The 13,411-nt window shown below is 49.7% G+C and overlaps 1 protein-coding gene across 3 annotated transcripts in view; it reads left to right on the plus strand.

The window, feature by feature from the left end:
- Window positions 1–13,411, plus strand: part of EFR3B (EFR3 homolog B) — a 78,447-nt gene that overhangs the window by 40,211 nt on the left and 24,825 nt on the right. For all 3 annotated transcript variants that reach the window (XM_037066823.1, XM_037066824.1, XM_037066825.1), the window contains exon 4: window positions 4,479–4,629. In XM_037066823.1, coding sequence (XP_036922718.1) covers window positions 4,479–4,629 — 151 coding nt within the window. The remainder of the gene's footprint in view (window positions 1–4,478; window positions 4,630–13,411) is intronic.

The raw sequence follows: 13,411 nt of genomic DNA on the forward strand, positions 1-13,411 counted from the left end.
GCACAGTGAAGGAATCCTTCAACAAAACATAAAGGCAACCTACTGAATGACAGAATATATTTGCAAATGATATATTCTGGTAAGAGGTTGATATCTAAAATATATAGGAAACTCACACAAGTCAATAACAAAAAATTAACAATTCAATAAAAAACATGGGCAGAGGACATGAAAAGACATTTTTCCAAAGAAGACATACAGATGGCAAAAAAATTTTTAATTAAAATAAAAAATAAATTTAAAAACAGATGGCCACCAGACAGATGAAAAGATGCTCAACATCACTAATCACCAGGAAAATGCAAATCAAAACCACAATGAAATACCACCTCACAACAGTCAGACTGTCTATTATCAAAAGGTCAACAAATAACGTGTTGGTGAAGACGTGGAGAAAAGGGAACCCTCATGAACTGTTGGTGGGACTGCAAATTAGTGCAGCTCCTATCGAAAACAACTAAAAACAGATTCCTATCGAAAACAACTAAAAACAGATTCCTCAAATAACTAAAAACAGATATACCATATGACCCAGCAATTCCACTACTGGGTATTTATCCAAATAATTGAAAAAGATACATGCACCTCCCTTTGTTTATTGCAGCATTATTTACAATAGCCAAGATATAGAACCAGTCTACTTGTCCATGGATAGATGAGTAGATAAAGAAGATGTGGGGGAAAGATGTGGTATATCACATGCACACCAAGGAATATCATATAGCAATGAAAAAGAATGAAATCTTGCCGTTTGTGACAACACGGATGGATCTAGGATGTTATGCTATATGCTGAGTGAAATGAGACAGGTATAGAAAGACAAATACCATACGGTTTCACTTATATGTGGAATCAAAAACACAAAACAAAACAAATGAACAAAATAGAAACAGAGACAAAAGACGGTTACCAGAAGAGAGAGGGTGGGAGTATGAGTAAAAAGGAGAAGGGGAATATAGTCAATAATATTATGATAAGTTTACACAATGACAGGTGATTACTCAAATTATTAGGTGATCAATCACCCTATGAAATATAAAAATGCACCCTGGCTGGTATAGCTCAGTGGATTGAGTACAGGCCTGCGAATTAGAGGGTTGCTGGTTTGATTCCCAGTCTCGGGCATGTGCCTAAGTTGCAGGCCAGGTCTCCAGTGGGGGGGGTACATGAGAGGCAACCACACATTGATGTTTCTATCCCTCTCTTTCTCCTCCCCTTCCCCTCTCCCTAAAAATAAATAAAATATTTTTTAAAATGTCGAATCACTGAATTATACACCCGAAACTAATATAACCAATATAAGATTGTATATCAACTATACTTAAATTTAATTTAAAAAGTCATCCACCACACACACACACACACACACACACACACACAAAACAAAAAACAAAACAGACGACAGCCCTGACTGGTGTGGCTCAGTTGATTAGGGGTCATTTTGCAAACCAAAAGGTCACCAGTTCGAATCCCGGTCAGGGCACATGCCTGGGTTGCATGTTTGGTCCCCAGTCAGGGCGCATGCAAGAGGCAACCGATCGATGTTTCTCTCTCATGCTGATATTTGTCTGCCTCTCTTTCTCCCTCCCTTCCCCTCTCTTGAGAATTAATAAAAGAAAAACATTTGAGAAGACAAAGACTAGTTGATCAAGGATTTTTCAATATTTGCCTGACATTCAGAGGCGGATTTGATTTGGACTGCAACATAAAGAATAAGTCTTTGAGTCCATCCTTTAGAATACATGCAGTGTCTGGACCTGACTTTAGAGTGACAGGTGGCTTTGACACCTTAAAAGCCCATGGTGAGCTCTCTACCATAATCCTAAGAGGGGTCTTTTGCTACTTGCTTTGGCCTTAGGGGTATTAACCGGACCTTAGCACCTGAGTGAGGTTTGGGAGTTCTCCGTTCACTTGGCCTCCCCTGCGTTTCCTCTGTGCGGGGAAGTGCTTCTCTTTTCCACACGGTGTGGTTTTCCAGGTGGAGGACTCGCACCCCTGTGATGGGCACCCAGGCCCACACTCTGAGTCCATGAAGGCTTGGGAAGTGCTCCACTCTGGCCCGACAGAATCGTTTCAACTCTCACTTCTCTTTCCTGTGAAGTCAGTCACCTGGTTTGCCTCGGACCGGTCAGCACCCATCTCTGTACCACTCAGACTGCACCATCCTGGCCTGATTCTCAGGTCCTCGTGAGATGCGGCGGGTAAAGAGACTCAGAAACACAGCGGCTCCAGCAATATGCGAGTGGGCTTTCTCTCTCTCGTGCAGCGGTCCACACTGGGTCTGTGGGCTCCGCACCATGCGGCCATCCAGGGGCTTTCATCTCTGGGTGTCCAGTTGTCACCACTTCGCAACTGGTAGAAGGAGGGACAGAGAGGACATGGAGGACAATCTCATCTTTTTAGCAAGTGATGTTGACTTTGCTTAGTTCACTCCCCCTCACTTCCACGGCAGCATGTTGGTCATGTGGTCTCACCCAGCAGCAAGAGAGGCTGGGAAATGCTCCTCGTGAGCAGCTGCAAACTCAGCTTGAACTCTAATACTCTACGGGAAGGGGGAGAAAGGGATTCCAGGGGTGACCTCTAGCATTCTGCCCTAGAAACCTGACTTTTTAAAGAAAATTATAAACCTTTAAACCAACATAATTTCTGGCACATTTGCAGCAGCCTCTTCATTAGAAGTTAAAAGATAGCTTTTTTAAAACAGATGAGAGGATCACAGGGGAAAAGGGGATGGACTCACATGAACAAGTATAAAGGACACATGGACAATAACTAAGGTGGGGGAGCGGAAATGGGAGGGAGGTGGGGAGCACTGGGGGGACCAGGGCTGGGAATGTAAGACAGAAAACTGTACTTGAACAAGAATTAAATAAAAGTAAAAATAAAACAGATGAATGTCTACCTTGTTTTCTCTACATTACACATGGTTTGTAAGTGGGGGAGTGTCTTTCACCCACTTCCTTCCCTGACCATGTGCTCGCTCCGCCACTACCATGGAGCAAATGCTGGCGTGAGCTTCCACAAGCACTCCTAACTCTCAGTGGGCATTTGATTGCTGGCATTTTTTCTTGGGATGTAGGAGAGGCATTGAAGAAGACAATGACCAGTGGGGTAATTGGAGGTTGTCCTGTGAAGGATGGTTTAGGAAGGATTGGTGTGTTTAGCGTGGAGACGAGAAGAACAAGAAAAATGAGATTTTTTTTCCCAAGGGGTTGAAGGGCTGGCAGGTAGGTTCAGCCCTCTTTCTTGCTGCTCCTGAAAGTAGAATTGTGATGAATGGATATAGAAGTTATTAGGACTTGCTTGAAATAATAAAGGAGGATTTTTTTAGCATGATTATTGACTTTAGAGAGCAGGGAAGGGAAGAAGAGAGAAACATCCATCGCCTGCCTCTTGTACCTGCCCTATTGGGGACCAAACCTGCGACCTCACCGGAACTCAAACCGCGACCAGAAATCAAACCTACAACCTTTTGATTTACAGAATGATGTTCCAGCCAACTGAGTCACACCAGCCAGGGCTAAAGAGGTTTTATTTGGTTGTCAAAAAGCAGGATGGGCTGACTTAACTGGTAAGCTATTCACCATCGGCTGTTGCGTATTCCTGGTGCTGAAGGTTGTCACTTAGGTTTTAGAGGTTAGAAAAATTGACAAGCCAGGGGGGTAGAACTGACACAGACCACCTTCCTCACAAGGTGAAAAGCACTTTAATTCTTCGTCTCTCTTATCCTCCGTGAGGTAACAATGCTCCCTCGGTAGGGTAACTGTCACCCCAACGTGGTAAGGCCACCGACCGTATTGTTTGTGCGGGTCGTCATAGAACATCTGAGATCTTCAAATACAAAACTTGCAAACTTTATGCTGCGTGACTTCTGCAGTTGGCTGGTCCAGGCCCATCTCAGATTCTTCATAAACTTGGCTCATAAAGTTCTTCATGGCCTCCCACCTCGCGCCATCCCTTTCCTCCTCTGGAGCCCTCGTGGGACGCCGCACTGATTTTCTTGTAGCGTTTGTCTTCCCTGTGGAAGAGGTAGCTCTGTGCTTACCCCACCATCAGCCTCTAGGCTCTCTAACTGGAAGGACTTCTTCATCCTTACACCCCCAGCCCTGCCTGGGACAGCGCTTTTCCTCAGTGGGTGCTCAGCAAACGCTTCTCGACTGGGACCAAGTAATTATTCGATCTCGCTGGCTTTGGGGACAGATTTTGCTCTTCCGGGCACCAGTCCTTTTGCTTGTATTTCCTCATGAAATGGTGCCTTCGTCTGTCCTCATGGTTTCAGCAGTAACGCGCGGGGCCAGAGGAGTTGGCCCTTAGGCTCTCTGCCAGCTCCAGTCCTCTGTGCTGGGCTGCACTGGGCAGAATGGCATCTGGCCGTTGAGAGCTTGTGGACGGGCCCCTTTCCCGGACGCTGCCCAGGAAGTCACCGCCCCGGCACGCGGTGCGCGCGGCTGAGGGATGCGCGGGCGCTGTCTCCCCAGGTCTGTGTGCATCGCCATGGAGGCGCTGGACCAGCTGCTCATGGCCTGCCACTGCCAGAGCATCAACCTGTTCGTGGAGAGCTTCCTCAAGATGGTGGCCAAGCTGCTGGAGTCGGAGAAGCCCAACCTGCAGATCCTCGGCACCAACTCGGTGAGCAGCGGCGCCAGGGGCTGGGGTCCGGGGGCGGGGGTGGGACCTCTGGGCCAGCATTCAGATCCATTCCTGTTTGCTTTCCGAGCACAACCCAGTGCTTGTCCTACTGTCCCCCTCTTGCGTGACTAAGGCTGCATATAGTTTTTACTTGACTATAAGTATTTTATTTCTATATTATAATTTATATAACTATATCATAGATAAAATTCATTTTAAAAATAAAGTTCCCCGTGTTAAAGCACATGATTCAGGGTTCTAGTACATTCACAAGGCTGTGCGACCATTGCCATCATCCAAGATAGTCAACATTTACCTTTAGACTGGTGATCTTTGGACTTTTTTTACTTTCCCCTTAAATAATTCTAAGTGGGGCCCTAAGAGAGGTAAAAACAGATGGGAAGGGATGGGAGGGGGAGCCTGGTGCCCTCACAGCCCGGCCCCCCCCCAACCCGCTCCACAGGGCGTGCTTTGAAACCTGGCCCTGGTTGCGCCCCTTTCAGGACCAGAATAAACGGACACTTACAGCACAGAGGTGCCAGGTAAGGGAGAGATCACGGGGGAACAGGAATGCAGGTTCTGACTTAGTCCCGCCTGTACGTACGCGGACGGGTAAGCGCGACAGCGTTAATCTCTGGGCCTCAGTCTTCCCGTGGATTCCGAGAGCACAGCGAACTGTCCAAGCTCTAGAACACGGGTCTCAAACTGTGACTGCTGTCCTGGGGGGGCCGGGGAGAGTGACGGTTTGGGGGGGCCAAACCACCACATGTGCCCAGGACTCCCAGCTTCACACGGGTGTCGGGCTGTCCACTGTCCGCATGTACCCTCGTACTGAGTGTTGTGGAGTTGAGAACTTCTGCGATTTCTCTTCCTTCTTTTTAGTTCCCCTTCACGGCATATTTTCAGCTCAGTCCTCAGGCAGCTTGGTGTTAAAAGCTCTGATATGCAACTCATTTACAGATATCACCCCAAAACTGTTTAAGGTTTCCCCCCTGAGCATCCCCCTGCTGACTTTTCTGAATTTTCACTGCACGGGTCACACTGCTTTTCTGTTCTGCACGAGCTGACGTCCCCAGAAAATGGTCTTCCGACTTTTCTCTCTAAGACGGAAGTCACAACCAACACCCTTCTCTTTCCTCCCTCTTGGTCCAGCTGCCTTTGATAAATTACATGTACAGTAGCTGAGGGCGGAGTCTTTTGTCAGGTTACCCTGGTAACAGCTTCAGATACTATTTTACTTGTCCTGTTTCAGATAACTATGGTCTAGAAGAGAACATCTCAATGGAAAATAAACCAGTCATCTACAGGGCGTGTCCCCACAACAGGGAGGTGGGACACAGAAGCAGGTGGCCACCAGCTCTTGCTTTCCCCACAGCAGATTCTGGCCCTGGGTGGGCGTTTTGTTAATTATATGCCTGACAATTCAGGGCCCTGCAAATTGCTAGATCCCTATCACAGGGAATCATTGCATCTGCAAGGCAGCAAGTTTGACTAATGATCTGTACAGCAGACTGTGAGGGTTGTGTCAGGACAAGCAATTGTAAGTACACGGAGCCACATAATTGCAGCCGACTCGGAGTCCAGCTTCGGAGGCCGCCTCTGCTAGTGATGTCGCTCATCTGAATGCTCTTTCCCGCTCTCTAACCTGGAAGCCTCTTGGACCTTCACTAGAGGGACATTCTTTTGCTCCTCATCGTTTTAGAACTGCCAGCATGTGAATGCTTGGTATAATCCTAGAGAGTGGAGCCCAGGCGTTTCAACTGGTTTTCCTGGGGAGGTGGAGGCGTTTGGGGGGCCCTGGGGCGCGGGAGCTGCTGCAGGAGGAGGAACCGAAGGGCTCTGTGTGGAAGCTTGCAACATTTCTTTTGCATAAAGGGTTTCCCTGCCAGAAAGTTGGAAGGAAACAAGGAAGGAAGGGGCAAAAGAAAGAGAGAGAAGGAAAAGAAAAAGAAAACTAGAGCTCACCTACCACCCCCATTTTGCTGGATTTTTCCACCCGGAAACGGGGCCCCTAGAAAGTCAAGGAGCTCGTCTGCACCCCACAGCGGGAGCGCTGGCATTAGAGGTGATTTGTGGTGATTTGCTGGGCCCTGTGGCGGTGTTCTCTCCTCCCCAGGCTGCGCCCAGTGTGGGTCCGGTCCCTCGAGCCCAAACTTGGCGCCAGCCTCCCTGCCTCACGCTCACCCCAGCCTCCTGTAGCTTTTCCCTTGGTCCCCGTGTTGCTGCCCAGATCAGCACGGGGCAGATTTCTTCCCTCTGCAGAGGGTCTTCGGAAGCCCAGCCCCCTTTGAGGCCCCAAACCTGGCCAATGGCTGAGTCTCCCAGAGGGCCGTGGGCGCCTGCAGACTCCCAGGTCTCAGCCAGGCCTACTAGTCAGCGTCTCTGGAGGGGGCGCCTGGGAGTTTGGGTTTCGTTTCCCTGGTGGCACTAGCAGCAGATTTGGGGACCTCTGACTCGTTGCAGTCTTACCTGTGCAGGGTTCCCTTCTCCACCCCTACTTTCCCCCTTCCTTCCCTCCCTCCCTTCTTTCCTTCCTTCCTTCCTTTCCTTTCCTTCTCTCCCTATATCTATTGTTTCTCCATATCTCCACCCCTTTTTTCCCTCTGGTTCCTTCCCTGAGTCCAAACATAAGTTCAAGTATCATCCAGTGTGAAAATAAATAAACAAGAAAAAACCAAAATGATATGTTCTGCATAGCCACAAAATACCTGTGGCTCACCTAACAAAGCTATCATTCCCTGATTTAAAAATATTTTTTGTCCCAATTCAAATTTTCCTAGTAGTCCCCATATTGTCTTTTATTGCTCACTTTCCAATTAGGATTTGATAAGGATCATGCATTTACTTTGTTTTCTGTGTCTCTTACACCTCTTAGTCCCAGCCACTCTCCTGACCTCCCTAGTTTCTCACGACATTGACCTTTTGAAGAGACCAGGTCAGTTGCTTTGTAAGGGGCCCCACATTCCAGGCTTGTCTGTTACTTCCTTGTGGTGTCATTTGTTTTGTCTGCTGTCTCCTGTACTTCCTGAGACATGGAATTAGCTCTGACGTCTTGGGTGGATACAGGTCAAGACTTTTGCCACATTACTTCACAGAGGCACTGGGCATGACGCTGAGTATCGCAACAAGAACACCCGTGTCTGGTGTCGCACTTTCACGGATGCCGAGTGCAATCCCGGGTTAGCAGGGTGACTTGGGGTCGCTCTGCTGGAAAAGCACATTTTTGTCCTTGCAGCTAGGAATTTGTGCAGCTGTGCAAATAACCATCCCCCTCTCGCCCCGCAGCTGACGTTTGATCTTCAGTGGCATCTCTCCCTGCCCATTGCATCTCCTCCATACTCCCTTCACTTCCTGGCCCACTGGCTCTTCCCACATGGCTCATTTTTCTTTAGTTTCCGTGGCTGGCTGGATAATGGTCCCTCAAGGGTGTGCATGTTCTAATCCCTGGAATCTATAAATATTGCCTTATATGATAAAAAGGACTTTGTAGATGTGATGGAGTTAAGGATCCTAAAATGGGGAGATTATCCTCGATTATCCAGGTGGGCCCAACTTAGTGACAAGAATCTGTGTAAGAGGGAGGCCAGAGGATCAGAAGCAGACAGGTGACATGGTGATGGAATCAGAGGGACAGAGAGAAAGAGAGTTGAAGGAGCCAGTCTGCTGCCCTGGAAGGTGGAGGAAGGGACTGTGAGCCCAAGGATATTGGTGGCTGCTGGAAGCTAGAAAAGGTAAGAAAACCGATGCTCCCCTTAAGCCTCCAGAAGGAGCACCCCGCAGACCCACTTAGGTCTTCTGATCTCAGAACTGTAAGATGACGAATTTGTGTTGCTTTCGGCCACAGAACTGTGGTCATTCACTGCAGCAGCAACAGGAAACCAGTGCCGTTTCTTTCTGTGGTTCTCTTCCTCTATGTGCCCCTGAAGTGTCTGTGGTCCCCAAGGTTGGTTCCATCCTCTTCTCACGCTTATATGCCACCCACGGACAATCTCATCCTCTCTTGTGTTTTAAACTGTCATCCAGAAAATGGAAATGCTACCAGGTCCAACACCGGTGCAGAAATCAGCTCTGCTGGGGACCAGCCGGTCTCCTAGAATTGCTTAGGGAAGCGAAAGTGCAGTTCCGTTCCTGCTTCTGTAGGTAAACACAGCAAAGAGGCCTGCAGTCCTGGACAGGGGAGAGTCGGCCTTCTCCCTCTGCCCAGCGTTTGAAACCGCGGTTCCGTTGTTGACAGCGGGGAGCTGCGAGGCCCGGAATGCCTGTCTGTGGGAGGAAGGGCTGACTTCTGCCTGAGGAGGCTCGGCCAGCGCCGAAGTGAGGTCGGCCAGCTCAGCTTCCGCTTTCCAGAGGCATGGAGAGCCGGCTTTGTGGCGTCAGTATCTGGACCTTCTCTCTCTTGTTGACCCAGGTCCTTGGTACCTCTCACTTTTCAGACAGTTGTGGCTCCTTCCCGTCTGCACCGGAGCAATGGCCACCTGCTCCAGCAAGCTGGGCACCCTTTGGGGCCTAGGAAAGGCCGCAACTTTGATCTTGAAAGGGTGGCCCTAGCCGTATGCATGGCCTTTGAAGTGTCACGTGTTCAGGATTTTCAGTTCGTTGCTATGGAGACCTTTCACATCATTGTAATATCTTTTTTTTAAAGAAACCAACTTTATTATTTCACAATCTCATCATTTAGCAAGTAACCTTTTATAAAAGCTACTTGTAAGGTATGGACAGTAATGGTAGGGGTGAAAGAGACAGACAGTTGCTACTCATCAAAAAAGAGTGACCAGTGCACAGGTAAGCGGGCCCAGTGAAAACTCATGGAGTTTTGACCATAAACCAAAATGCCCTGGCTTGGTAGTGGGCAAGAGGGGGCTGGAGGGGGAGGCTACAGCTGTTTAACTGTGAGGGGCTGGTCACACCGAGTCTATAAGGCAGCCACTACTCTCGAGAGCCCCGTTGCACAGATGGGAGACTGAGGCCCAGGGAGCCTGGGTCACTTGCCCCAGGTCAGCCTCCTAATAAGTGGAGGCGCCGGGATTCGGAAGTGGGACTGGGCCCCAGACCCTCCTCATAGCCCTGACACTGTGCCACCTGCTGTGGGGGAGTGAAGCCCTCACTCACTGCAGCACCTTCGAGTCTCCGCCCCAGCTCAGCACGCTTCCCCAGCGGACTTCCTTCCCCAGCGAGGGTGGCCCCTTGACCAGAGCCCCCACGAAGCACCCCAGTCTCACCCTCTAAGCTATGTTGGCCCCCTCCTGGCAGATGCAGAAACAGCTTCAGGTGGGCTCTTCAGGAGCATCCCCCATGGGACGCCGCAGGCCAAGGTCATCGGAGCTAGTGGGTCTGTCCTGTCTTTCCTTCAGGCTTGGAGAAGGGAAGCTCCTCCTATCAGGCCATCAAACCTAGGGTTTCTAAGGATGCTCGGAGACCCTCGTACCAAAAAGGGGCTTATTTTATTAACTCACGTGGTGCCACCCAAACTGTAATGAACAAGGCACACACCCTCTGTGTGGCACTGAGTGCAATCTCATTACCAGGCTTCGTAGCAGAGCAAGAGTCCTGGTGGGCGCGGGAATTGCACTGGTCGACAGCCTGAACCTTGAGGCCGCAGCCTCCCAGCCAGCACTGGGCCCCAGAGACAGAGTCAGGGCGGGGCCGTCCTCCCAGTCCTTGGTTCAAGCCCACAGCCCTCCAGTTCAAAGGAGGTGGTTATCTCTCCAGCCTTGACTGACGTCCACTACCAAGGACAAGTTTCCCTATGTTTTCACAGCAAACTGCTCAAGCTTTGTTCCTCCTGGCTGCCTCAGGACATTTCCATGTCTACTGGTTGAGCTTTCACTTAAAGGGACAAAGGACCCCCATGCCTGTTTTCTACCCTTTGTGGCTGTCAGTGATTTCTCCAATTTTAAAAACTTATTGGAATCTCTGTTCTTACAGCTGATGGGGGTGGGGGTCGGGGAGGGTTGGTTATAGTGGCCTGGACAGCACAGACAACAGCCCAGGCCATGCCACCAGGCCGCACCAGCTGACCAGTCAAGTCCTGCTCGTGGCTCCACTGCACTTTGGGGAAGGTCAAAGCTGAAAGGGGACTTGAGGGCACACGGCACAGAGATAGGGATGGATTCAGAGCAGCGTCAGGGTGCGGAGAGGGGCTGGAGAGGAAGAGAGGACACCAGGCTGCCTGGCGCTGACCCTGTGCTGTCTCTCAAGCACAGGAGTCAGACCGTGGGACCAGCCACCAGCATTTCCCAGGACTTTGCTAAGAGGTAAATGCCTGGCCCTTGTCCCAGACGGGCCCAGCATGTCCGGCTGGTGGCAGGAATATGAGTGCTTTCCAAGCCCGCTTGGCTCTGCTCGGCCATAGTGTCTAGAGAGCAGTGTCCTCACTCCCCCAGCCCCCTTCATAAGACCCAGGGAAGGTCACCCTGGCCGCTCCTCTGCTTGTCCTTCCCTGACATTATCCACCATCCCTCACCATTCAATCCACAGTCCTGAGTCACTTGGCCAGAGGCACAAGAGGAAGCAGCCAGCAGGCCCAAAAGCCAGGAGAGGGTTTCAGGGCAGAGCTCTGGCCCACGAAGCCTGTGACCGAGGCTACAGCAGGGTGGCCCCGGGCTACCCCGGGTAGGACCCTGAGCAGGTTACTAAGTGTTTGTGGGTCTTGGTCTCTTTGTAGGATGAGAGTAATAATAGTAGCTCTCTGGCTTAGAGTCATTTTAGGAAATAAAAGAGATGATGTATGTAAAATGCTTAAGGCAGCACCTGCTATGTAGAAACTTCTGAACTTTCATTGCCATTAGCCCATAAACCCCCAAACCAGTGAAAGTGAACTTGGGTCATTCTTATGCATTGAGTCCATGCTGTCACTGTCAGGGGCAAAGTCTTGGTTGGACAGCTTCTCCCTCTTTATTGGTGGCCTCTTTTTTTTTTCAGTTTTATTTTAATGAGTCTCAAATGTGCGCACTTTTGCATCCACACAAGTCGTCTTATTTTAAGCTGCCTCGTCATATGTGGAAGAAATATAGTACAAGTGAAAAAAATCAGAACTTTGAATGAAGAGTGGGCTGCTCGGTTTATAAATGGGAAAACCAAAATGTGGGAGAACTTGCATGTCCCCCTTGAAGGCCACCGCACCAGTCAACACGGACCTGTGGTCAGAACCCCCTGCAGCTGCATGTCCCCCCTGGGGGGGGGTTCTGCTGTCTGCTGTGGGGAGTGCAGCCTGGGAACATCCTGTTCATGGTCAAGGGCAGCAATGCACCCAAATTTAGCTTCAGACAAACTTAGCTTCAGCCTTGATATCAGTCTAAGTCTGCGTGTTCTAGCCTTTGGAGGCCTTATGAAGGTCATAGAGCCAAGGGCTGGCCTCACTGTCATGTCTAGAACTACTCCTGAGCCTGCGTCTAGTCGGTGATCTTGTGATCCTGTGGTTTCCACCAGACCTCTCCTGGGTAACCACATCAATGGTGCCAGCCCTGTCATTGGGGTTCATTGCTAATATCAGACCATTTGCTTGCAAATGTATGTTAGCCTTTTAGATGTATCTTAGAAGGAAAGATCAGCTGATCAGCTTTGCATGTTGAGGTTGTTATCAGTCAGCAGAAAATAAATGTATATATATATTATTGCACGAAAAAAACCACTACAATAGTAATGATGCTTCTGGAAATTGCTAATTTCATCCAGAAAAAAAAACCCCTCATGAACCACTTTTAAGTAGTTAAATGGGAAAATAGTTGGACAATTAACACTGAATGCTGTGAGGGCGCACTGACCAGGTCACTTTATAGCAGTCGTGATACTGTGGTGTGTAATCAGAAATGTGTACTTGGTCTTAGTCCCCGTTTCTGGTACAGAGCCCCTAAAACCCCTGAAACCCCCTCAGTGACGAGCACCCCGAAGGTGAAACGTGTGTCTTGTCATTCAAACAATCCCCTCTCCACCCCAACGGGTTTGTTTTAATGAGGTGACTTTTGGAGGAGACCAAAAGGGATTTATTTCCCTTTTAGCCAGGGATTTCACCCGTCGGGCCTGTGTGATGAGGCCTCCGTGTAAAGCCAGAAGGTTGGGGTGTGGAGAGCCTCTGGGTTAGTGACAGGGCGGAGATGCGGAGAGTGAGCGTTCTTGGAGGGGGCATGGAAGGGCCACACTCCCTCCCACGTGGCTCTTCTTCACGTCTCTGCCATCTGTCTGGTCCTGCGTCGTATACGCCCTTTTGTAACCAGCTGGTCATGTAGTAACTAACATGCTCTCTGAGTGCGGAGAGCCACTCCAGTACATAACTCAAACCCAAGGAGGGGTCGTGGGAACCTCCCACTCACAGCTGGTCAGTCAGAAGCACAGGTGACGGCCCGGATTTGCCACAGGAGTCCGGAGCGGGGCAGTCTTACGAGATCGAACCCTTAACCATGGATCTGATGCGATCGCTGGTGAATAATGTCAGCACAGAGTTGAATTCTGAGGCACCAGCTGGAGTCAAGCACTGAGTGTCGGTGCTGTGGAAACCACACACACACTGGACTTGCTACTAGAACAATCTCAATCGTACATCTTTTTTGAACCCGTAAAAATGTCTGTAGGCCCTGGCTGGTGTAGCTCAGTGGATTGAGCGCGAGCCTGCGAACCAGACGATCGTGGTTCGATTCCCAGTCAGGGCACATGCCTGGGTGGCAGGCCAGTTCCCGGCAGGGGCCAGTTCCCAGCAAGGGATGCAGGAGAAGCAACCATACATTGATGTTTCTCTTCCTCTCTCCTTCCCTTCCCCTCTAAAGATAAATAAATAAATATTTTTTAA

This window comes from Sturnira hondurensis, unplaced genomic scaffold (assembly GCF_014824575.4).
Source record: "Sturnira hondurensis isolate 20B ecotype Veracruz unplaced genomic scaffold, ASM1482457v3 Scaffold0016663, whole genome shotgun sequence".
In the NCBI taxonomy this organism is placed as follows: domain Eukaryota; kingdom Metazoa; phylum Chordata; class Mammalia; order Chiroptera; family Phyllostomidae; genus Sturnira; species Sturnira hondurensis.